General features: G+C 38.9%; 1 protein-coding gene across 3 annotated transcripts in view; it reads right to left on the reverse strand.

Annotated features, from left to right (window-relative positions):
- Positions 1-1,032: 1,032 nt before the first annotated feature.
- ptpn4a (protein tyrosine phosphatase non-receptor type 4a) overlaps positions 1,033-25,003 on the reverse strand; it is a 227,768-nt gene continuing 203,797 nt past the window's right edge. For all 3 annotated transcript variants that reach the window (XM_073027041.1, XM_073027032.1, XM_073027025.1), the window contains 5 exons: positions 21,948-22,094; positions 17,847-17,975; positions 15,079-15,227; positions 10,104-10,239; positions 1,033-5,501 (listed from right to left, as the gene is read on the reverse strand). In XM_073027041.1, the coding sequence (XP_072883142.1) occupies positions 5,415-5,501; positions 10,104-10,239; positions 15,079-15,227; positions 17,847-17,975; positions 21,948-22,094 (648 nt within the window). In that variant the 3' untranslated portion in view covers positions 1,033-5,414. The remainder of the gene's footprint in view (positions 5,502-10,103; positions 10,240-15,078; positions 15,228-17,846; positions 17,976-21,947; positions 22,095-25,003) is intronic.

Here is a 25,003-nt window from a genome sequence, read left to right on the forward strand (position 1 = left end):
TGTATGTACTCATATACATATACAATGGATTCCGGTTAATTGGGACAGATCAGGACCAGTACACTCTGGCCCAATTAAGCAACTGCCACAATTAGCCAAAGTTTCATGGAAATAGTTAGATGTAAAAACGAGACACACTACTGTTTAACTGAGCAACAAATTATGTACTTAAATAAAATATTGAATAAATTAGAAAACTATCAATACTACTGCAGGACAATAAAACTGCTATTATTTCCTAATAGTTATTGATAGAGGAATTCATTCAGAGTATGCTAACATGTTCTTTTGATTGACTGTAAATTAACAAAATCAGCGCAGTCATCTAACGATCTGGTGTAGATAATGGACTGCCTTCATATAGTGCTTTCAATGATTACATCCTCCAAATCTTCATTCTAATGATTGTCAAATTCTTTGTACTTCCTAACTTGAAGTAGTGAATAGTTTCATTTTCACTCATGGCCATTTCTGGTGTCTCCAAGCCTGAATGCTTGAAACCACAGTGAGCAAAAGAGTTCTGAATTGTCTGGCTGTTTATTTCTCACCCACTACCAGTGACAAAAATCACTGCTTGCTCTAAGCATAGTGTAGTGTTGAACAGTCAAATGACATGCACGCAAGCGATGGTAGTTAGAAAATGGTCGGCAACAGTCTCTTATCCCAATTAAGCAGCCCACTGTCCCAAATAAGCAGTGGCCCTGATTAACCCATGGCCCCAAATTAACTGGAATCCACCATATTTGCAGATAGGCAATGGAAAGCAGTTAAAACTTTCACTCAAAGGTCTTCACATTTTTCAGGATATACCTCCCAAAGGAAAACCAGTATTTTTTTCCCCTCTCTCCTCGAAGTATATTCCTGGTTATTTAATGGAATTACTTGAAATTTACCAGAATTTCTTTAGTGAATGATAACCCATTACATGAGTGCAGTGTAGTATTTTCCCTCCATCCTCTGATTAAAGTCAAAATAGAAATGAGAACAGACACAAACATTAGGCAGGCAAAACAAAATTGCAACAACTACTGATTGCTGTTAAAACCAGGTCTTTACTGTTGTAAAGAAAATGCAAGATTAACTGTACATGCTGTAACTGGATTATGTACAGAATTAAATCAAACCCGATTCAAATGTACAGAAAAATATTTCTTGAATCTAATGAATTACTAACTAAAACTGAAATATTAATAAACAGAAATTTACAAAAGTTTAGTTAAAGTACAGCTGCCACTCCAAAACAAACTCACAAGTGCTACACTTTAAATTACGTAAGCACATTTTATTGTAACAGAGCAGTTAAGAGTCACAAGTAAACTATTAAGTTTGTACCTAATTGAGACAATTCTGGTCAAGTGAAATTAAATACATTTGCACAAAAAATTTAGAAGAGAAAGTCATACATAGAATTTTTAATTCAGCTTCCTTCTCCCCCATCCCAACCCCCAACCAAGTGACTGGTCACTTGTACTACGTTGGTACTGCATCAGTTAATCCTTTTCTTTACGGCTGATATCCTACAAGCAGGTAACTTGTTGGATATCAACAACAAAATGCAAACGACGTCAAATTTCGAAATGAAATGTATAAGGCCTTCTTACCGCATTCGAGCTATAAAAGCTCAAGTTTTATTTCACATTTTTTCCAGTGTCAATAAAATTCAAGTGAAGGCTTAAAAAGCCAATGAAAAAAAATAGGAAAAGCATTCCTAATTAAATTTGTACAGTACCAACAGTATTTTTAGGCAGTTTAAAAGCAGCATAAAATTAAATTTGTCATTAAAAATTGCAATTAGATTTTTACTAAAATTAAAATTGTGTACAGTTCAAATTGCAGGATCAGGCACTGTTTTACTTTCATTTAGAGGAAAGCGCAATTAACAGTATTATGCATATTTATTATGACAGTTCTAATCTGCATCTTCATCACAATTCGCCAGCTTGGGCATTGTTACATATTACATTTTGGAAGTTTAAGATTAATTAAAATCAAATAAATTATGAATGGGAAATGTAAAGTCGACCAAAAGTATTTTTTTTTTCTTTTAGGTACATTGGAGTGTTTTGACTAACTTGCGGGATTAACAAATCATAGCAGTAGGAATGACTCAGACTTTATGCAATCTGTCACATTTACTTAAAACATTCAACCTGGCAGCATATTAGTCAGTACTATCATCTTTAAACTTTATAATCAGAAACTAATGGGAGTTTTAAAATCATTCTTAAATTAATCGAGTTCTGTCTAAGTAAATTGTCCACAGTGGTAAAATAGTCATTCAGTTCAGTTCTGCCCTAGAGATCCCTTACACCACATTGTTTTCTTACGGTGTCTGAATGAGCCCCAACTTGAACAAAGCAAGCAATCTTAAAAACTTTATAGATGCTGCCTTGAACATATGCAATGCTCTTAAAAGATCCCGCTACTAAAATCAAACTATAGCTCTGCAATATGTTGTCTTGTCTGAAAAATCCGTAAAAATACACAATACCCTTGTGCCGTCAAGTGGCTTGACCTACAAATGTAATTAACAGTATTGGGAATAAAGGAAAGGAACAGGATAAAACCTTGAGTCAGATTGGTGGTGAATACTGGCTGATGCGAGTTACTGCCAGCAAATTATGCCAAATTGACAAAGCTTTCAAACCACTCAGATTTCTTTTAGCTGTGAGAACACTATAATTTGGATTTTTGGTGCAGTCCTGAAATTATAAGACTACTCTTCTTTCAGTGTCAAATATTAAACCTATGTAGTACCAGAGCTAAGTACACATCTTAATTCAAAGGAACTTTTAGAACCAAAGCCTAATCGATAGATATATCAATCAGTATGCATTTTTTAAGCTTCACACGCAAAGCAACGGATGATTAGGGCCTAGCATCCACGTGTGAAATCAAATTATTTGATAATTCAGTCAGTAGTACATTGTAGTATAAAGTGCCCTCAAAGTTACTAAAGGAAATTTGTAATTTTAACTGTAAAATGATTGAAACATTAAACCTGCATAATTAGAGTCAGTAAGCAAGAGAATTCAACCTGTACAGCATGAATTGGCACTGAACTGACAGTAAATAGTATTGCTCTTATTTACATTTTAAACACTTTTTAAACCTGCAAAATTTTCAATGGAAAGTTACAAACTTTTTAATTTTTAATTTTTTTTATACAAACGGTATGAAAAATATTTATCCTTAAAATCCAAGTCATTCTCTACCGCTTGCCATTCTGCATGGTTGATAGATACATTCACATTCAATTTACAGCATAACACAGAAACGAAGACCAAATTCACATGCCTCCTTTCAGGTAAATCTTTAACAAAAATAACACTGCAGTTATGCATAACCAAGGAGAGCAAAGGAAATGAAAAAGGAAGTGAGGTTTCATTATTACCATTTGCACTGAAACCATTGTTCTCGCCATCCCAATTGCCTACTTGCTCCTGCCTGCAACCCTGATGAGGTGAATGGAACTGCATTGTGCTAACGGTTATGAATGGCACTCAACTTTGACAGCATTATTTACAACTGCACAGTGTACACGAGTACAGATGTGCAGATATTTAGGGAAAAATTAAACAGTCACTCATCCATTCTTATTTGATGGCAAGTCTGATTTCAGTAGAATTCACACCGCTCATTAACAGTATGCCTCTGGAGCTGCCAATTTCCTCTGGATCCTGCAGTTTTAAAAATATATATTTACTTTCCTTTAACCATTTTACTTTTTATATATGCCATGAAGATTTGTTTAAAATTTATGTGTGCAAGATTTATCAGTGAAGTAGTGGTGTGCTGAATTATTTTAACTATTAATAATTTTAACTGAACGTCTTCCTAATTATGTACAGGTACACATACCTACTCAGTTGGTAACACAGGGCTCCAATTCATATAATTAACATTTCATTTTAATCATTTGTCAGCATATTTGTCAAAAAGATTTGACCTGAAGCTCCAGAACCCTTTCCAAAAGAGCCATAATTAGAATGCAAGCAGTGGAACTATGTTCAGTAATACCAATAACATGAAGTTTGGGGAGCAAATGACTGCTGGAATGCTGACCAGCAAAACTGCAACATCCATCAACAGTTCATAAATTAGTTAGTAATTTATCATTAAATTTACAACTCTATTGTGCTTAGTACTGTTTAGTACTTTGATTTAGTGTCTTACTATAAAATTACTCTATAGCACCCTCTGCTGTGCAATTTTTTGGGTGCAAGACTAGTGCCGAAAACAGAAGTAAAATTAAATTAGCACACAATAAGGCAAGCTTATTTATAGGACCAGTAGGGTAGGTGTGCACCCATTACCAAGTGCCTAGGGGGAAAAAAAATTAAATAAAAAGATTCTAGGTACACACCCTTGCCTATGGTATGGTTCACTGCAGGATCAGACCTGTGGAAAATGAGCACCAAATATATGCGGTGTCCATTAAAGTCAGGTGAAATTTCAGCACCAGGGCTGGGTAGTCTTTGGTGTAGATTGTCCTAGCCATTAGGTAATGTAGCTAACCAGCACTTGGATTTTAATAGCCTGATGGGAAGTGGGTGGTTAAGGCTACGTTTCTTATTATAGTTATTTACATTTGAAGTTCTAATGCTTAGTGTAATACACAGATCTGAGAAAATTATTTTGATAAATTTTAAAATAAACAGTTGATGTCCACCCTAAATCAGGAACAGTGGGACTCGAGTGCAGGAAGAGCAAGGTATTTAATCAGGGAACAGAGGAGAATATATAGTGAGTGACCGCTCTAGGTTAAACAGCTGCACATCAAAATCTGAAAGTGAGACAATTTGGGCCAATTTGACTAATAAGTGCTCTCTAAAGTTTATTTTTAATTATATTTGATATTACAGAATGCAGTATTACTGGGGATGAGAGGATTTTAAAAATTAGTCAAGGCAGCATGAAAACAAAACAAACTAATTCCACTCCCGTGCACAACTCAGGTTCATGGATGCCACTGCAAAGGGTCTCACAAGGATGGTTGTCAATTTCATGTACAGAAAATGTGTGCCTTTAGAAGTGGCTATTTGAATAGTTAAAGCAAGCAAGCAAGAGGACATATTCATTGGCAGGTGAGGGAAGAGTTATATAGGTAGTTCTCCCTCTTGGCACTACAGAGGAATCCAAAAGTTGACGGTCTCCCTGAACAAAACCAGAGCAGTGGACACAGCATTTCAGAACTGAGGGCGGCTGTGATCATGTTAATTGTCGTCAGTATGATCACACACGCAGAAATTGTTATTTCTTTTTGAACATAAAGTGCAACAGTGCTTAGGTTCTCAATGTCCATGCTCCAGTTTGCCAACCTTCCAAACCTCAAATAAACGTCAGGGCAGCATGATGTGCAAGCACATTATGACACCGTAAACCAGTTTCAACAATAAGGTCTTATCCTTAGGTTAATTATACAGTATTGACTGCAATGGTTTCACAATGCCTTCTTCGTAAACCCTCATAATAGCTTCACAAACAAACTTGTATTGGCTCTGTGGGAAGGAGAGAGGGAAAAAAATTAATTTTAACTTAATTCATATTCAACATCCATTTCAGGTGATCTAGCAAAGATGTTTGCATTTTTGTGTTACATGTCAGAGCTCTTAATCAGTAAACTGTACCATAGGATTTCCCCATCCAGGAGAGGAATTCTCCAATATCAGATACAAGTAAATGATAACATCCCCAATGGGGCTGTTCTCCAGATGTCTGCTGCTACAGGTCTCTCTTCAATACTTGTCATTACTTTTCCCACAGTCTGCACTAAAAGAATCACTGACCACCTTTCAGATTTCGAGGAGACACCACTATTTCCAGCTGAACACTGAATACTGGATTCTTTAACTCTATACCCTATAGCAAACTCTTTTCTTGTTACCATTATCATTTATTTCTCCGAGCATGACCTCAAAATGAATCTGGATGTCTGCAACATCTGGACAAAGGGAATTTTTTTTAACCATCGCCTTAGGCCTTAAAGCTCTCCTCTGTAACAGGGTCCTGTGAATAAAAAAACTTTTTCACCAATCTGGCCACCACTGTAACTTCAGCTTTATAAGTCCAGTGCTCTAGAAACAAATCTGCCTCTCCAACTCCTCCTCCTAACTTTAAAATCCTAAAAGCCTACATCTTTGATTAAATGTGTCATAAATTTCCTTTTTGTGGCCTTTTCTTCTGAAGATATCTCAGATATTTTCTAACATTAATGAGATGCAAATATACAACTGCTACATTCTGATATTCTCAGTGTTATTTGTGTTTGCATGATTTGTCTTTTGCACATAGGTTGTTTGTCAGTCTTTGTGTGTAGTTTTTCATTGATTCTGTTGCAGTTTTTTGTTCTATTGTGAGTAAATGAATCTCAGGGTAGTATACAGTGACACATACGTACTTTGATAATAAATTTACTTTGAACTTTGATATTATTACATTACCTATGAAGGCTTGCCCTTCAGAGGACACTCATGTCAGAGGGCAGGCAGCATGTTACTTTATTAATATAAGTATTGTTGCTTTTATTTTTGGCTATTAAAAAGGCCATCAATTTCTTGTAATGTACAGTGACAACCCTGAAAATAACTACAATGAATTATCACAATAAAAGCTGAAACTGAATTAAGATGTGCACATAGCAGGCATTAGATGGCAGCCTCACCATATTAGTATTTAATGTACCTGGACAAGCCGGTGAGCACTGTGAGGGTCATGTTTTTTGACTTCTCCAGTGCGTTCAGCACCATCCGCCCTGCTCTGCTGGGTGAGAAGCTGACAGTGATGCAGGTGGATGCTTCCCTGGTGTCATGGATTATTGATTACCTGACTGGCAGACCACGGTACGTGTGCTTGCAACACTGTGTGTCAGACAGAGTGGTCAGCAGCACTGGGGCTCCACAGGGGACTGTCCCGTCTCCCTTTCTCTTCACCATCTACACCTCGGACTTGAACCTCTGCACAGAGTCTTGCCATCTTCAGAAGTTTTCCGATGGCTCTGCCATATTGGATGCATCAGCAAGGGAGATGAGGCTGAGTACAGGGCTACGGTGGCAAACTTTGTCACATGGTGTGAGCAGAATCATCTGCAGCTTAATGTGAAAAAGACTAAGGAGCTGGTGGTGGACCTGAGGAGGGCTAAGGCACTGGTGACCCCTGTTTCCATCCAAGGGGTCAGTGTGGACATGGTGGAGGATTACAAATACCTGGGGATACGAATTGACAATAAACTGGACTGGTCAAAGAACACTGAGGCTGTCTACAAGAAGGGTCAGAGCAGTCTCCACTTCCTGAGGAGACTGAGGTCCTTTAACATCTGCTGAACGATGCTGAGGATGTTCTACAAGTCTGTGGTGGCCAGTGCTATCATGTTTGCTGTTGTGTGCTGGGGCAGCAGGCTGAGGGTAGCAGACACCAACAGAATCAACAAACTCATTCGTAAGGCCAGTGATGTTGTGGGGGTGGAACTGGACTCTCTGACGGTGGTGTCTGAAAAGAGGATGCTGTCCAAGTTGCATGCCATCTTGGACAATGTCTCCCATCCATTCCATAATGTACTGGTTAGGCACAGGAGTACATTCAGCCAGAGACTCATTCCACCGAGATTCAACACTGAGCATCATAGGAAGTCATTCCTGCCTGTGGCCATCAAACTTTACAACTCCTCCCTCGGAGTGTCAGACACCCTGAGCCAATAGGCTGGTCCGGGACTTATTTCCACTTGGAATAATTTACTTACTATTATTTAATTATTTATGGTTTTATATTGCTATATTTCTACACGATTCTTGGTTGGTGCGACTGTAACGAAACCCAATTTCCCTCGGGATCCATAAAATCTGTCTGTCTGTACATGACGGAGTATGTTAGAATGTTGTTTAAAATGATACTTTGCACTTCATTTATCAAAAATGTTGAACTAAAATGGGATGCAAGAAACAATAGTAAAGCAGGCACATCAAAAACAATAAAAGGTACAAGAATACAATTGCTAAATTTAATAGATTTATCTATATTTTAAATCTATATAAAATTGATTTGCATGGCAAAATTTTGAAGTTCAATATTATATTGATTAAGTGGGTGAAATAATGAAAGCATATTTCATAAAGGACTTTATTAACAGTTGGAGCCAGTACATCAACAAGTCATCCCATAGGTTCCTAAATGAAGGAGTCACATTACGGTAAATTTAGATGTAATTATTCAATTTGCCAGCACAAGCTTGTTGGGCGAGAGTCAGCATGGATAAGCTGGGCTGAAGGGCCTGACTCCGTGCTGTATGACTCTGCAATCCTGTTATCCAATTAGTCACTATCAATCAATATTAATCACTATTATCCCAATTAATAGCATCACATGCCATTCTTACAGCTCAGCGCCTCCCAGTTAGAGTTCAATCCCGCATCCTCTGTAAAGAGTTTGTACATTCTACCCATGGAACGTGTGGGTTTTCTCTGGGTGCTACAGTTTCCTCCCTCACTCCAAAGATCACTAGTTAGTGGGTTAAATGGTAAATTGTCCTGTGATTAGGTTAGGGGTTGATTGGGGAACATTGGGGATTGCTAGGTGGTGTGGGCGTGGCTCCAAAGGACCAGAAGAGACAATTCTGCACTAAATAAATAATCTCTAGAGAAAGAGATTGCAGAGGAGATACACCACAAAGCTGCAAGACTTCAGATGGAATAGGCCGAGATTGCTTTTCCTGAAGCAGAGGTTGAGGGTAAACTTGACAGAGGTACACAAAAACTTGAGAGGCACAGGATAAATATTCAAAATTGTTTTCCCATGAAAGAGGTCTCAAAAATTGAGGACATAGGTTTAAGGTGAGATGATGGAGTTTTAAAGCAAATCTGATGAGTAATTTTTTTTCAGAAACAGTATTTGGATCACACTGCCAGAAGTGGTGGTGGAATCAGACAGAAGCACTATGCTTAAACAGACAAGAAATAGGCAAGACAAGGGAGCTTATAGTTATAATGTTGGGGTATGGGAATTGGGTTGAAGGTCTAACATGTTGGTATGGATGTGTGGGTTAAAGAGCCTGTTTTTGGTGCAGTTCAACTCTGCTCCTGAACAAATGATTTAACTTTATATCCCAACAATTATGCTTAGTCACATAGTCAACTTTTACACAATGTTTTCAGGCATTTTGTTTTAATTGTACATTTAGTAGTAAACAGTAGAACTATACCAAAGGTTGAATCAAGAGGATTCTGGAAGCACAAAAAATTCTGGCTTCCACTACCAAGAGAAAACATTTCTTCTTCAGCCTAACTGTGATTGGCTTCATGACTGTGGACTGACTTTTGTGAACTTCAATTCTGTATGCTATTTGCTTACTTTTATCGTTTGTACAACTTGTGTTTTTTTCCAGCACATTGGGTGTTTTTTAAAAATGGGTCCCACTAGGTTTCTTTGTTTTGTGGCTGCCTGTAGGGAGATGAACCTCAGATGGTATATAGTCGACATAATTTGATAATAAATGTACTTTGAACTTAATGAGACTTTTTCCCAAAATTTCAACATGCAACTGACAACCAACCTTTAATACTCCAGAGCACCTCCTAGTGGAGAATTCAGTTACACATTTAGGAAAACGATTCAAGTCAATACAAATTTCAAGTATTTAACAGCCTAGTTACACTTATGTTTACAAAAACAGGGAATGACCTGCATTCTTCGAGGAAAAAGAAAAACAATGGAAATTATATTACATCTACAGATGAGAGGGTTATTTCAATCATGATCTGAATAGTTATTCAGAAGGAAACAAAATAGTTTGAATTACCAGGAAAGTTGCAAATATACATTAGAAGTCTGACTGCTTAAATTTCCAAGTAGGAAATTACATTTAGTGCAAAATATACTTAAAAAAACCCATCATAAATTAACCCAAACAAAAAAAACCAAACAGCCGATGATAGTTGTAAACACAAGAAACCCTGTTGTGTAATGCTGTGTTCTAGAATTGATGATTATCTAAGTACAATGTGAAGTACTCATTTTGACAGTATACCAAATCAAAGAAAATTTAAAAATCATCTGATCCTATTTACTGATTTTAATGTATCAATGGAGACAAAGAAGTAATCAGTACTCACTGGTGTTTGAATCATCATGGCTCTCTGGTCTCGCATTGTTCTAACAATGTCCAGTGGATACACTGGCTGATTGCACTCAATTAGACACATTGCTGTTTCCATGGTAATAAGAACTCCAGTCCGACCAATACCAGCACTGCAAAATAAACCGTAAAGTATATCACAACACACACAAAATGCAGGAAGAACTCAGCAGGTCAGGCAGCCTCTATGGAAATTAATAAGCACTTGACGGTTCAGGCTGAGAGCCTTCCTCAGGTCCATACAAATTGCACTGGAATCAACATCCCAATTAAAGGAACTCTTCCTGATAATACCATGGCACAAACACAGCAAAATAAACTCCAGCAGTTTACAAATTTTGAGATATTAATATACACATAATTCAGATAAATGCTCACATTAATTAATATGCTGACACTTCGAGGAAACCCACCACAAACACTCTTCTCTAGTTAAACAACACTGCTCCCTAAAATCCTACCAATTTAGGCCTAAATGTGGCTATTTGTGGAATTTGCTCTTTTTTCTTGAATGGGTTCCAGGGTGTTTCTTTGTTTCGTGGCTGCCTGTGGGAGGGTGAATCTCAAGAGTTGTATTAACCATATAACAATTACAGCATGGAAACAGGCCATCTCGGCCTTTCTAGTCCGTGCCGAACGCTTACTCTCACCTAGTCCCACTGACCCGCACTCAGCCCATAACCCTCCATTCCTTTCCTGTCCATATACCTATCCAATTTTACTTTAAATGACAATACCAAACCTGCCTCTACCACTTCTACTGGAAGCTCGTTCCACACAGCTACCACTCTCTGAGTAAAGAAATTCCCCCTTGTGTTACCCTTAAACTTTTGCCCCCTAACTCTCAACTCATGTCCTCTTGTTTGAATCTCCCCTACTCTCAATGGAAAAAGCCTATCCACGGCAATTCTATCTATCCCCCTCATAATTTTAAATACCTCTATCAAGTCCCCCCTCAACCTTCTACGCTGTAAAGAATAAAGACCTAACTTGTTCAACCTTTCTCTGTAACTTAGGTGCTGAAACCCAGGTAACATTCTAGTAAATCTTCCCTGTACTCTATTTTGTTGACATCTTTCCTACAATTCAGTGACCAGAACTGTACACAATACTCCAAATTCAGCCTTACCAATGTCTTGTACAATTTTAACATTACATCCCAACTCCTATACTCAATGCTCTGATTTCTAAAGGCCAACATACCAAAAGCTTTCTTCACCACTCTATCCACATGAGATTCCACCTTCAGGGAACTATGCACCATTATTCCTAGATCACTCTGTTCTACTGCATTCTTCAATGTCCTACCATTTACCACATATGTCTTATTTGGATTATTCCTACCAAAATGTAGCACCTCACACTTAACAGCATTAAACTCCATCTGCCATCATTCAGCCCACTCTTCTAACTGGCCTAAATCTCTCTGCAAACTTTGAAAACTTACTTCATTATCCACAATGCCAACTACCTTAGTATCATCTGCATACTTACTAATCCAATTTACCACCCCATCATCCAGATCATTAATGTATATGACAAACAACACTGGACCCAATACAGATTCCTGAGGCACACCACTAGTCACCGGCCTCCAACCTGACAAACAGTTATCCACCACTACTCTCTGGCATCTCCCATCCAGCCACTGTTGAATCCATTTTACTACTTCAATATTAATACCTAACGATTGAACCTTCCGTGCGGAACCTTGTCAAAGGCCTTACTGAAGTCCATATAGACAACATCCACTGCTTTACCCTCGTCAACTTTCCTCGTAACCTCTTCAAAAAATTCAGTAAGATTTGTCAAACATGACCTTCCACGCACAAATCCATGTTGACTGTTCCTAATCAAACCCTGTCTATCCAGATAATTATATATACCATCTCTAAAAATACTTTCCATTAATTTACCCACCACTGACATCAAACTGACAGACCTATAATTGCTAGGTTTACTCTTAGAACCCTTTTTAAACAATGGAACCACATGAACAATATGCCAATCCTCTGGCACCATCCCCGTTTCTAATGACATTTGAAATATTTCTGTCAGAGCCCCTGCTACTTCTACACTAACCTCCCTCAAGGTCCTAGGGAATATCCTGTCAGGACCCGGAGATTTATCCACTTTTATATTCCTTTAAAAGCTCCAGTACTTCCTCCTCTTTAATCATCATAGTTTTCATAACTTCTCTACTTGTTTCCCTTACCTTACACAATTCAGTATCCTTCTCCTTAATGAATACCGAAGAAAAGAAATTGTTCAAAATCTCCCCCATCTCTTTCAGCTCCACACATAGCTGTCCACTCTGATTCTCAAATGTACACACACTTAGATAATCAATGTACTTTGAACTTAAGAATCTTTGAAGCACACGATTCAATAGATCTGAGAGCAATACTCTAACACTTCTCCCAACAGTCAATTATCACTAGAACTTCACCAATAAGGATTGGCAGATCACGGTACTGTGATAATACAGTCCAGACCCATCTCTGTTAGGACTTGAATTTCACACATGAAGATGTCCAAGAGAATGTCCGTGAATTGTTTAGGTTGAAAGTTTCTTAATATTTTGCAGGAATCTTTGCTTGGTTCACAGGCAATTTTTTCCCTACAAAGTTCCTGGGAATAATATTTTAAATAATCTCTGGACACTTACATTCTGGTACTTTCTTTAAAAAAAATGAATAATCCTTTACTGAAAAGAATACCATCTATGTTCTTAACTAGACTCACTTCTGTTCATCCTTAACATAAGAAATTCTGCAGATGCTGGAAATCCAGAACAACACATACAAAATGCTGGAGGAACTCAGCAGGTCAGTCAGTATCTCTGGAAACGAAGAAAGTCGACATTTCAGGACAAAGACACTTCATCAAGACTGAAACTTCAGCTGTTTATTACTTTCCGGAGATGCTGCCTGACCCACTGAGTTCTTCCTGCATTTAGTGTAGGTTTTTCTTCACCCTTTATTCCAGAATACATCAACAGTCCATAAAGCAACCAGAGCAGGAAAAACTGTATTCATTTCTTCCTTCCCATATAAACTCTGTGAGAATACACTTTATTCCAAATTTTTTGAGTAATCATTTATGAACTGAGTATGAATTTCTGTGACTCGAGCTGTTGTAATGCAGGCGTGACCTATCGCTACTTCTCAATAATTATTATTCCTGCAGAAGATTTGGGTACTTTATCAACCACATTTTATATTAAAAATTTTGAAAAAAAATTTGGAAATACTCAGGTCAGGCTACCTCTATGGGAAGAGAAATGGGAGTTAATCTTTCAGATTGAAAAGTTCAGAAGTGAACATGAGAAATGAAGCAAGGAGTGCAGACCTGTCCCCAATGGGGTGAAACTGGAGTGATCATGGAGATGAGCTGTGAACAAGAGTGAATGGAATCAGTTAGAATGTGCTCCCATTCACATGAACATATGAGCAGGGAGACATGCCCAAGCGATCAAGCTGGGCACAGTCTCCATTTACAGAGGGGAAAAATGCTGGCCACGTCTTCCTGCACTGCATTCTGCAAAAGTCTTTGTTCTTCTGTCTGTATTCTCATTTTCTATTCACTCACTGATCAGATAACTTTACTTACAGCCCATCACCATGGTCACCCCAGTTTACCAAAGAGATATGCTCCCTCCTCCCTGTGGTTAACAAGTTTCTTTTTTCTCCTAAACATGAGAAATTCTGCAGAGCAACACACACTAAATGCCGGAGGAACTCAGCAGGTCAGGCAGCATCTATGGAAATAGATAAACAGTCAATGTTTTGGGCCGAAACCCTTCTTCAAGACTGCAAAGGAAGGGGGAAGATGCCAGAATAAAAAGGGGGGGGGGGGGGGAGGCAGATGGTTAAAGGGCTGGACAGGAAGGAATCTGACAGGAGAGCGGAGTGGACCATAACAGAAAAGGGAGGAGGAGTGCACCCGAGGTGATAGGTAGGTGATAAGAAGTGAGCCCAGAGTAGGGAATAGAGGAAGGCGCCTACTCAGATGGAATAGAAGGTGTTGCCCTCCACCCTGAGGGTGGCCTCATCGTAGCACAAGAGGAAGTCACAGACTGACATATTGGAACAGGAGTTAAAATGCTTGGCCACAATTTAAAATGTAAGTTCCACTTTTAGCAGATGGAGCAGAGATGCTCGACAAAGCAGCCCCCCAATTTATGATGATGGGTCTCACCCACTTCTAACAAAGGGTCTTTGACGTAAAAAGATTTACTCTACAATTTTCAGGTTTCCATTAGTTTAGGCTCCCAGCATATACATTTTAAAAGATCTAACAGTCACATATTTTATAATGATTAATTAGTATTTTCCTGTGGTGCAAGTATTGAAATAGAAAACACCTAACACAACTTTCATATATTTAAAAATAGAAAGAATCTGCAGCAAGTTTCTGTTTAAATTCATGTTTATTCTTTGATTAGTAAATCTTGTACATTTTATTCTTAAGGTAACATATTTTATTCTTTCTTACTTCTCTTTAATATTTGTATATCTTTGCACTTCTAATGCTACTGTGACACTAACTTCCTTTGGGATTAATAAAGTATCTATTTATCTTAAACAACCCTACTAATAAAATTACAGACTAGAACAATGCCACTGACTAACTGGAGTAAAAACTATTTGATGTTTCTGCTCTGGAAGTAACAATCTCTCATCTTGGGTCTAAATTGGTTTAGACCTTGGGCGTGAGCTTCCTCCAGGTATTCCAGTTTCTTCCCACAGTCCAAAGATGTAACTGTTAGTTGATTAGTCACTGTAAATTGTCTCTTGCTTAGGTTAGGGTTAAATCGGGGATTACTGGGCAGTGAGGCTCGGTGGGGCAGAAGGGCTCATTCTGCACTGTACCTCAATAAAAATAAATAAATTTTGATGGTTTAGTTTATGACCTTTCTAGTAGTTTGCAAACAGTTTAAGACGATTTACCTGCAGTGTACAACAACTGGTTCATCTTTGCCAACTCTCTTTTCTCGAACGAGCAGCACGAACTTCAGGAAGTCACTCGAGTCATCAGGAACTCCATGGTCGGGCCAGGCAATATACTGGATCTGTGTGAGTGGACGGCTCTCATTTCTCTGTGAAGTTGTAATAGATTACAGCTCACTAAATGAAGCAGGGTTTGCCTCCAATTCCTCCATCAAAATCAAACTAGTAAGTGGCACAGTCAGTAGAGTTGCTGTCTCACAGAGCCAGACTAGTTCATTCCTGACCTATGGAATTTGCACATTCTCCGTGATCACTTGGGTTTCTTCTGGTGCTCAGTTTTCCTCCTACAGCCAAAGACATTTGAATTGGTAGAATTGCTGGCCATGGTGCAGGTGAATAGTACAATCATATGGGAGCTGATGGAATGTGGGGAAAATGGGATTGGTGTAAATCGATGGTTACTGGTTGTCGTAGGCTGAATGGCATGTTTCTAAGCTATTCTCCTCTTTCCCTATGACTCTAGGAGTGGGTGATTAGGGTTTCCAAATTGTTGACAGGTTACCAAGGAACTCCAAACTTTATTTTTCCTACTATTAGCATGGTAACTTCCCTGCTGTTTTTAGTTAAGATGACATCAATTGTAAAATGCACTTTGAAGCAAAAACAAACATATCCATGTAAGCTCCAGGATAACATTTTGCTTCACTGGTGCCATTGCAATATAACACAGCATGTACAGTAAGTTATAAGGGGTACAGATAGGGTAAATGCAAGCAGGCTTTTTCCACTGAGGTTGGGTGAGACTAAAACTAGAAGCCATGGGTTAAAGGTGAAAGGAAAAATGTTTAAGGAGGACCTTCTTCACTCAGAGGGTGGTGAGAACAAGCTGCCAGTGGAAGCAGTGGATACAGGCTCAATTTCAACTTTTAAGAGAAGCCTGGATAGTACATGGATGCGTGGAAATGGAGACCTGTGATTCAAGTGCAGGGACTAGGCATGGATTAGATGGGCCAATTAATGGAAGGAACTGCAGTGCAATTCAGATGAAAACCAACTTGCTGTACAATTTTTTTGCTTTTTGTGCAAAGATGATGGGCAGGTTTTTTTTACATGGACAGTGCTCTAGGACTCTGTAAGTGCTTATATAGCAGGTTAAACCTTTCTCAGCTATTTCAGATTTTATTTACATCTCAGAATTTCCAGCTGTGGTCTGCTGACCACATTTAAACTTTAAGTCAGAAGGTTTTGCTTTAAAGTCTGTAGTCACTTCCAGGTAATTTTCTTGGGAAATGCTTGGTTTGTTATTTTCTTCAATTTTAGGAGTTTCATATCTTTGCACAAAAATCAAAATCAAATTGTACAGTAAGTTGGTTTTCATCTGAATTGTAACTGTAGTTCTTTCCATTAATTGAATTCTTAAGCACACGGTTTTCCTGTTAAATTTGAGAAGCTATGAACTGCAGATTTAGAAATGAAAAGAGGGAAGGATTAGATTAACCCAAGTGTAAGCTAAAAGGTCAGCACATCATTGTGGGCTGAAGGTCCTGTACTGTGCTGTAACGTTCTGTGTTCTATGTTCTAAAAATACTAAGTGCTGTGAAGAAAAACATCTAAACCTGTACACTGTCAACAGGAAAGCCAATTTCCATATATACTACAAATCTAATCACACAAAGCTGCTTAAAGAGTCATTCAGTATATTGCAAAATTTCTAAGTGCCTGTGGTTGGGCATTAGAATAATTTACTAGAAAAATACCTAACAACTGCAAGTATTTTTACTTAGTGAATGCTTTGCTAAAAATTGCTTACAATCAACAGAACATCAAAAGTCACATGAACAGAAGTTCAGTTAAAATTAGTTTCTTGTTTTTCCTCTGTTGGAACATAGCTTCACAGGTATCAAAGAGATAAACATCAAGCAAGGTCTTGCAAGATCTTTTACATTCACATGAAGGGGCAGATGTGATTTTAAATGGCACCTCCAATAGTTCAGGGCTTCCTTAACATCAAAGTGGCAAGTAGATTTAAAGTGTTGGTCTTCTGACTTAGAGGGTAAAAACGGTCAACTAACTACATCTTATATCTTAAGATGCAAGTAAAATGTGAGATCACTGAGAATCAGACAGATAACACTTTTGTCATGTGATGTGCCTGCTTGTATTTCACTATCAATGAAGTAAAGTTTATTCTGAAACTTGCAAACATAGAACCAATTAAACAAGCATTTTATAATTTCTGCCAACTGAAATTAAAGGACACTGACTTCAGAACACCCAAATGGTTGCAATAAGAATCTTCATCCAAACAGGAGATACTCAGTAAGACAAGTTCAATAAATTAGTAACTACCATTTTTGCTTCACTGATACAGGATACCCTTGCATTACAGACGGTTATGTTCTTCAAAAATCATCCATCTCACCATTTTTGGTCACTTGAACCCAAAAAAAACCCATCTTGTTTCAGATTGTGTTTATTTATTTGCTACCTACACATTCTTTAAAAGTCTATTTTTATTCTGTATCTCACTGTCTTTGGTAGCGACTTGTGAACTCCAATTGGGTGAATTTCCTGCAGCAATGTGGGCGTACATTGCACTCCCAATGACATGATCAGCTAATATTTTGTGATAAATACTCAGGATGGCAAACAGACATCAGCAAACACAAGCCAGTGATGTTGAATAGTTAATCGGTAGGTAGTAAGGATCGACATGCAACAGGAATGTACGAGGGTCACACAGTGAAGAGTGGTCCTCGATGACTTACCTCTAAATTAGTTAAAGTCAATTCTCTGAAGACGTATGCAGGGTTTCCTTCTTCCAAATGACAACCTATTTCAAAATTCCCATATGATGCATTTTCAGAAAGCTCAGGCCAATACTGGTGACACTTAACCTATTTTGGGAAGTCATAACAAGAAAATATAGTTTAGAGAGATACACACACACGTAGTGCAAAAAATGAAAAAACAAGTGAGGTACGTAGTTTTCATTGGTTCAGTGTCCATTCAGAAACCTTGTCTGGTGCCTCAGGGCAGCGTGTGTCTCCACCCGTGCCACAGCCCCTATCCCCCGCCCTTAGCACTCCTCTGCAACCTGTCCCCTCCCATGGCACGCTACCCTTGCCATTCCCAACATCCTTTACTCCCACCAGACTTACAAACTTGCTCTCTGCTCCACATTGACAAATACTATAATTTTTTGTAAATACAGCACTATGCAAAAGTTTTAGGCACCCTAATTATATACAGGTGTCCCCTGCTTTACAAATGTTCACTTTACACCACTTCACTTTTACAAAAGACCTACATTAGTAACCCTGTTTTTGCATTACAAAGAGGATTTTTGCTTTCAAGAATATTTTTCCCATATAAATGAATGGTTCTTCGCTTTACGCCATTTCGGCTTAAGAAAGGTTTCACTGGAATGCTCTACCTTTGTGGGGGGGGGGGGGGTGGGGGGAAGAGAAACACCTGTAGATGTGCCCAAGACTTTTGCACAGTACTACATAAAAATAAATTAAGTACTGCACAAAGAGAGCAAACAAAAAGAAAGGAAAAGTAAGGTAGTATTCATGGGTTCATGTGGCATTATTACAAACAACACCTCCTGTCCTTACAGGAGTGGCAAGGACGGGAATCAACACTGAACTGCAAAGTGCAATGCTGGCTAGCTTTTAAAACATTCTGGTAATCCTCACAGAAGGCAGTAAAGTAGACGTTTCAGAAACCAGACATGCAAATATACTTTCAGAGACAAAAAAAAGTGTACATTAAAGACATGCTAAATAAGCAGAATAGTAATAGCTGCCAAAGTATTACCATATAACACAAGTGGAGATGCTACTAAACTGGTAAAGAGGGCTAGTATATAGTCGGTTACATGGCTATTTCACCCTCTTAAATGTATTATGAACCAGAAATAAATTCACATTGTGGTTCAATGGAAGAACTTCTATAGTCTCTTTTCCTGTTACTTATCAAGTCAATTTGGTCCTGAAATATTATGGATGTTATCCAGAATCTTGTCACCAATCTACAGGAAGGTAATGAAGATAACCAAAAGTAATACTTTAAAACGCATGTCTTAAAGAAAATGGGTGACGAGCTGAACCAGCCTACCAAAGGAGGTGTGAACTGTAAGGTGCTCCTTCCCTTCGCTGGCCTGCAGGTCACCCTTGCGCAACCTGCTTAGCCCCCTGGATTAAAGTCACGTGAAGCCATGGGCACAAGTGGTGGATGGTCATACGAGCAGCTGGTGCATATCATGTGCTGGTTATGCGACCACTGATGCTGGACAGCAATGTCTGAAGAGTACTGATAATGGCTGGGTTCACTTGTCTTGTAAAGACACTGCCCGGAAGGCGGCAATAGAACACCACTTCTTTAGGAACACATTGACAAGAACAATCATGGTCATGGAAAGACAAGAACGGCCATGTCGTACAACACGGCACATAACAAACTTAAAGAAAAAGTAGAGAAAATATAGGATTCAAGAGGTCAAGGCATAGGAACCAATATAAGTACAACTGGAAGAGTGAAACACCAGAACAGCAGAAATGGCCCAACCCTAAAAAGGAATATGAGAATGGAAATTCTACTACAAATAATGGAAAGCTAAAACAAATGGAGCTGCAAATCAAACGGCAACTATAAAATGGGAAAGGAAATAATATTCAAGGAGATCACTTTTCATCAGAGCTTCAACATCTTACATTATAACAGGCTTGCAAAGGAGGACCAGTTTCTGGAGTGATGGAGGTTCCATGCAAACACAGAGCGTACAACTCCCACTCTTCCTCCTATTTCCTTCATCTAAGGGAAGAACCTGCTATTGAGATTCCATTTACTACACGTGCTCATAGCCCACTCTACTCGACAATTGAGACACCAAGTGCAGGTGGATAGTCAGTAATGGTAAATAAAACACTTTGAATCTTGTCATCTTAATTCTCTCCACTCCCTTTGATTGGCTCCAAACCTCATCACAGCCTGTTCAATCATTGACCAAGAAACTAAGTTTCAAGCAGCAGTTGAGCAGCATGATAGCGCTTGCCGAAATGTGCTAAAACTGAAGTCAATGGATATTGGGGAACCATTCCAATGCTCAGATTCATAATGGCACAGAAGAAAATAACGTCAAATTTCTCAGTGTTCTCATTTTGGAGGACCTTTTCTGGGTCCAGCATGTAAGTGACATTACAGAGAATGCATTGCTGCACTTCCACTTCCTTAGACTTTTGCAGCGATTCAGCATGCCATCTAAAACTTTGACAAACTTCTATAGATGTGTGGTGGAAGTTATACCGACTGACTGCATCACAGCCCTGTATGGAAACACTAATGCTCTGAAACAAAAAATTCTGCAAAAGTAGAGGATATGGCCCAATCCATCATGAGTAAAGCCCTCCCCACCACTAGGCACATCTACAAGTAGCGATGTCGCAGGAAAGCTGCATCCATCAACAAGGGCCACCACCATCCAGACCATGCTCTTATCAAGTTGCTGCTATCAGGAAGGTGGCACAGGAGCCCCAGGACCCACCTCACCAGGTTCAAGAACGATTATTACCCCTCAGCCATCAGGCTAACTTCATTCATCCCATTCCTACAAACTATGGACTCACTTTCAAGGACTCTTCATCTCATGTTCTCGATATTTATTGCTTACTTATTATTTTTATTTCTTCTTTTCTTCTTTCTTGTATTTACACAATTTGTGTTTTTTGCACACTGGTTGTTTGTCCGTCCTGTTGGGTGAGGTATTTCATTGATTCTATTGTGTTTCTTGTATTTTTGTGAATGTCCACAAGAAAATGATTCTCAGGGTTGTATATGATGACATATGTACTTTGGTAATAAAGTTATTTTGAATTTTGAGCTTTGAAAAGAAAATGACTGGCTACTGGGGTTGCTGTTGCAGGCATTACTCAGGTCTATGCCCCAGGCTGAATCACCTTTGGTTGATTCACCAATGGTCTTTTGTTCATCACAGTATCAGGTCAGTGCATGTCCACGGATGACTGTAAAACATTCCAATTCATTCCCAACTATACGACCAATAAATATACATCAAAATTTAGTATCGCTATCTAAAACTGTTCACTACAACCAAATGAAAATGAATTTTCCCTATCAATACTCAAATTAAATTGCAATACTGTAAATAACCTTGAACAGAGCTAAAGTCTATAGAAATCTGTAGACGTTTGAAACCTGGAATAAGAGAAAAGCTGGAAACACAACTGGTCGGGTTGCAGAGTTAACATTTCACACTTAAAGCTTTTAAGTCAGGGTAAAGAAAACAAGTTAGTTCTAAGGTACAGAAAAGGTGTGAGAGGAACAGATAGGAGAAAGGGAAGGTTTCTAACAGCATGCAGTCAGTTTGAGAAGTAGAATATATCCAGCTGATAGATTACTGAGTACCCTGATGAGATCAAAGGAATGCAAAAACTTAAATGCAGAGCTCTAGAAAATGTTCAGCAGGATATGCCTCGATGGATGAGAAACAAAACTTACATCACACGTGAAAGATCTGTAGAACATTTTCCTTTTCAACTGAGTGTGAGTTATCTTAAGTTTGTGATTTCAGTAGAGGAAGTAGAGTACAGAGACAGGTGAGATGCCATTCCTCAAGCTTACGTTGGGTCTCAAAACAGTGCAGGAGGCCACCGGCAGACAGGTTAGAGAGTATAAACGTGCAATTCAACCCAACAGATGTTTAGTGTCTGATGGATCCCTGTGCATAGTAACTCATCTGATTGATACACGGGGTAAAAGCATGCAGAGAAACAAAGATGACACGGATACAAAGTGACCGCACAAATTCTGCCAATACTGAATTTATCCTCATTCCATTTACTTACTCTGCCTCTTTCTACTTGAGTAGTGAGCATCACAACCAGAGAAGATCCTTGTTCCCAAGTCATCTGCCAGAAATCTGGACAAGTATTGGGCAAAGGTCCCTGACAAGCGATGTACTGGTTTATTATACTGGAAGAAGGGATTTCCATCTGGAAAAATACAAAATAACCAAATTACAGCTAATTACAAAGTTATGATCTATCCAGTCTAAGAAGCTTCTTTTATGCTAATAGCTTCATTTGATTTTGAGTTCATATTTCTCAATTTAGGATAATAGTGCAAAAATCACACTTACAATTTTAAATGCCATCAAATTGAAGAATAACTGAGAGGCAATTAAGTCCATTTCTCCTGTCCAGTTATCTTACAGGTATGGTTCCATATTAGACTGAATACCAAAGGGCAATGCCAATCGATTAAAAACTTATATAATGCACATCGGGCAAAATTCAAACAAAATATCACATTTATGAAGATTTCAGATTGTGAAGCTACATTACATTAATTCTTGTGAGACTGTATGTTGACTGCTATCTTATATGTGTTATTTGTGCCCTGTGCTGTGTATGACCGTCGCTACTTGTTTCATACCTTAGTCCCGGACGAATGGTTGCATTCATGGGTGGAGAAGAAAAACTCTGACCTCAAACCGCCACAGCCTTGCAGCTACACCCACTCATGGGGCAGGCTTCGGGAGTAAACCCCAAGGGAAAAAATACAGAGCTGGAGTCCCTAGGGCAGTCCTACATTGAGTTCAATGTTGACTGGTGACTCCTGCAGTGCTGCTGGTGCCGAACTGTCGCTCCTTTGGGTTCATCAGTTGTGTGGAATGGGGAGCTTGCTACATGGGAAAGAACTTGCTCTTCATGTCATACTGCCCAGGCTTGTGTATCTAGGCAGCTAGGACGCAATATCCGTGGTCAACTCTGACCGACAGAGGCCTCAGATTCATTGGTATTCATGCATGGTTGAATGACAATTAAACTTGATAACATTAAGAACCCAGATTTAGCAAGGCCTTCTATGTTGATTTTTGTATTGCTGACCATAATGATATCCAGATATTTAATAATTTATTTCAACATGATCCCTAGTAATGTAATTCAGGAATAAACATTCTGAATGGCCATGGATAGAGTACTACTTCAGAATATGCTTGCAACATTCGAAGTTTAACTTCCACTAACATTAATACAAGACAAATATGGACTGCGTTCTTCCATTTTGTCTCAATAAACTCATAATGTACACTTGTTTTCCAGCTGAACACTGGTTACTTAGTACCTGATAATCACTGCTCCACATATCACTTCCTTACATAGTCATATCCATCCTTGTATTCAGGGCTTTAACTTTTTCAGTCTAAAAGTTCAAAATAAATTTATTATCCAACTACATACACGTCATCATATACTACCAGATTAAGTTTCTTCCTGATGACAGCAGCAGCCTGGCTGGTGGGGGATGGGTCCCTGGTGATGGATGCTATTTTCCTGTGACAGCACTCCTTATAAATGTGCTCAGTGATGTGGAGGGTTTTACCTGTGATGGGCTGGGCTGTATCCACTACTTTTTATTGGCTTCCCTGTTCAAAGATATTGGTGTTTCATACTAGGCCATGATGCAACACTTCAATATACCGTACTCTCCAAAGCACATAAGACCATAAGATATAGGAGCAGAATTAGGTTATTCGGCCCATCAAGTCTGCTCTCCCATTCAATCATAGGCTGGTCCAATTCTTCCAGTCATCCCCACTCCCCTGCCTTCTCCCCATATCCTTTGATGCCCTGGCTAATCAAGAACCTATCTCTGCCTTAAATACACCCAATGACTTAGCCTCCATAGCTGCTTGTGGCAACAAGTTCCACAGATTTACCACCCTCTGACGACAGTAATTTCTCCACATCAACGTTCTAAATGTACGTCCTTCAATCCTGAACTCTTGTCCTAGACTCCGCTACCATGGGAAATAACTTTGCCCTATCTAATTTGTTCAGGCTTCTATGAGATCCCCCCTCATTCTCCTGAAATCCAGGGCAACTCCCAAGAGCTGCCAGATGTTCCTCATACGGTAACCCTTTCATTCCTGGAATAATTCTCATGAATTTTCTCTGAACTCTCTCCAATGTCAGTATATCCTTCCTAAAATAAGCAGCCCAAAAACTCCACACAATACTCCAAGTGTGGTCTCACGAGTGCCTTATAGAGCCTCAACATCACATCCCTGCTCTCATATTCTATACCTCTAGAAATGAATGCCAACACTGCATTTGCCTTCTTCACCACCGAATCAACCTGGAAGTTAACCTTTAGGGTATCTTGCACAAGGACTCCCAAGTCCTATTGCATCTCTGCATTTTGAATTCTCTCCCCATCTAAATAATTGGCTGCCCATTTATTTCTTCCACCAAAATGCATGACCAGACACTTTCCAACATTGAATTTCATTTGCCACTTCTTTGCCCTTTCCCCTAAACTATCCAAGTCTCTGTGCAGGCTCTCTGTTTCGTTAACGCCACCCGCTCCTCCATCATTCTATGTATCATCGGCAAATTTAGCCACAAATCCATTAATCCCATAGTCCAATTACATGCCTAATCTTCGCACACTTATAAGGAAGTAGAGTCGTTGCTTTCCTTTCCTCATAATGGCAATTAAAAGCTGGACCCAGGACAGATCCTCTGAAATTATAACAGGAATTAAAATTGCTGGCCCTCTTCATTTCTGACTCCCCAATGAGAATTGGCTCATGGACCTCTGGTTTCCGCCTACTGATGTCAATAATCATCCAATTAGTCCTGCTGACATGGAGTGAGAGGTTGTTGTTGTGGCACCACTGAGCCAGATTTTCAATATATGCTGTATATATTTCCTATATGCTGATCTGTCATCACTTTTGATTCGGCCAACAACAGTGGTGTTGTCAGCAAACTTAAACATGGCTTTGAAGCTGTGCTTAGCCTCACAGTCATAAGTATAAAACAAGTAGAGCAGGGGATTAAGCAGACAGCCTTGTGGTGCACCTGTGATGATGGAGATTGAGGAGAAGATGTTG

Source organism: Hemitrygon akajei, chromosome 2 (assembly GCF_048418815.1).
Source record: "Hemitrygon akajei chromosome 2, sHemAka1.3, whole genome shotgun sequence".
NCBI lineage: Eukaryota > Metazoa > Chordata > Chondrichthyes > Myliobatiformes > Dasyatidae > Hemitrygon > Hemitrygon akajei.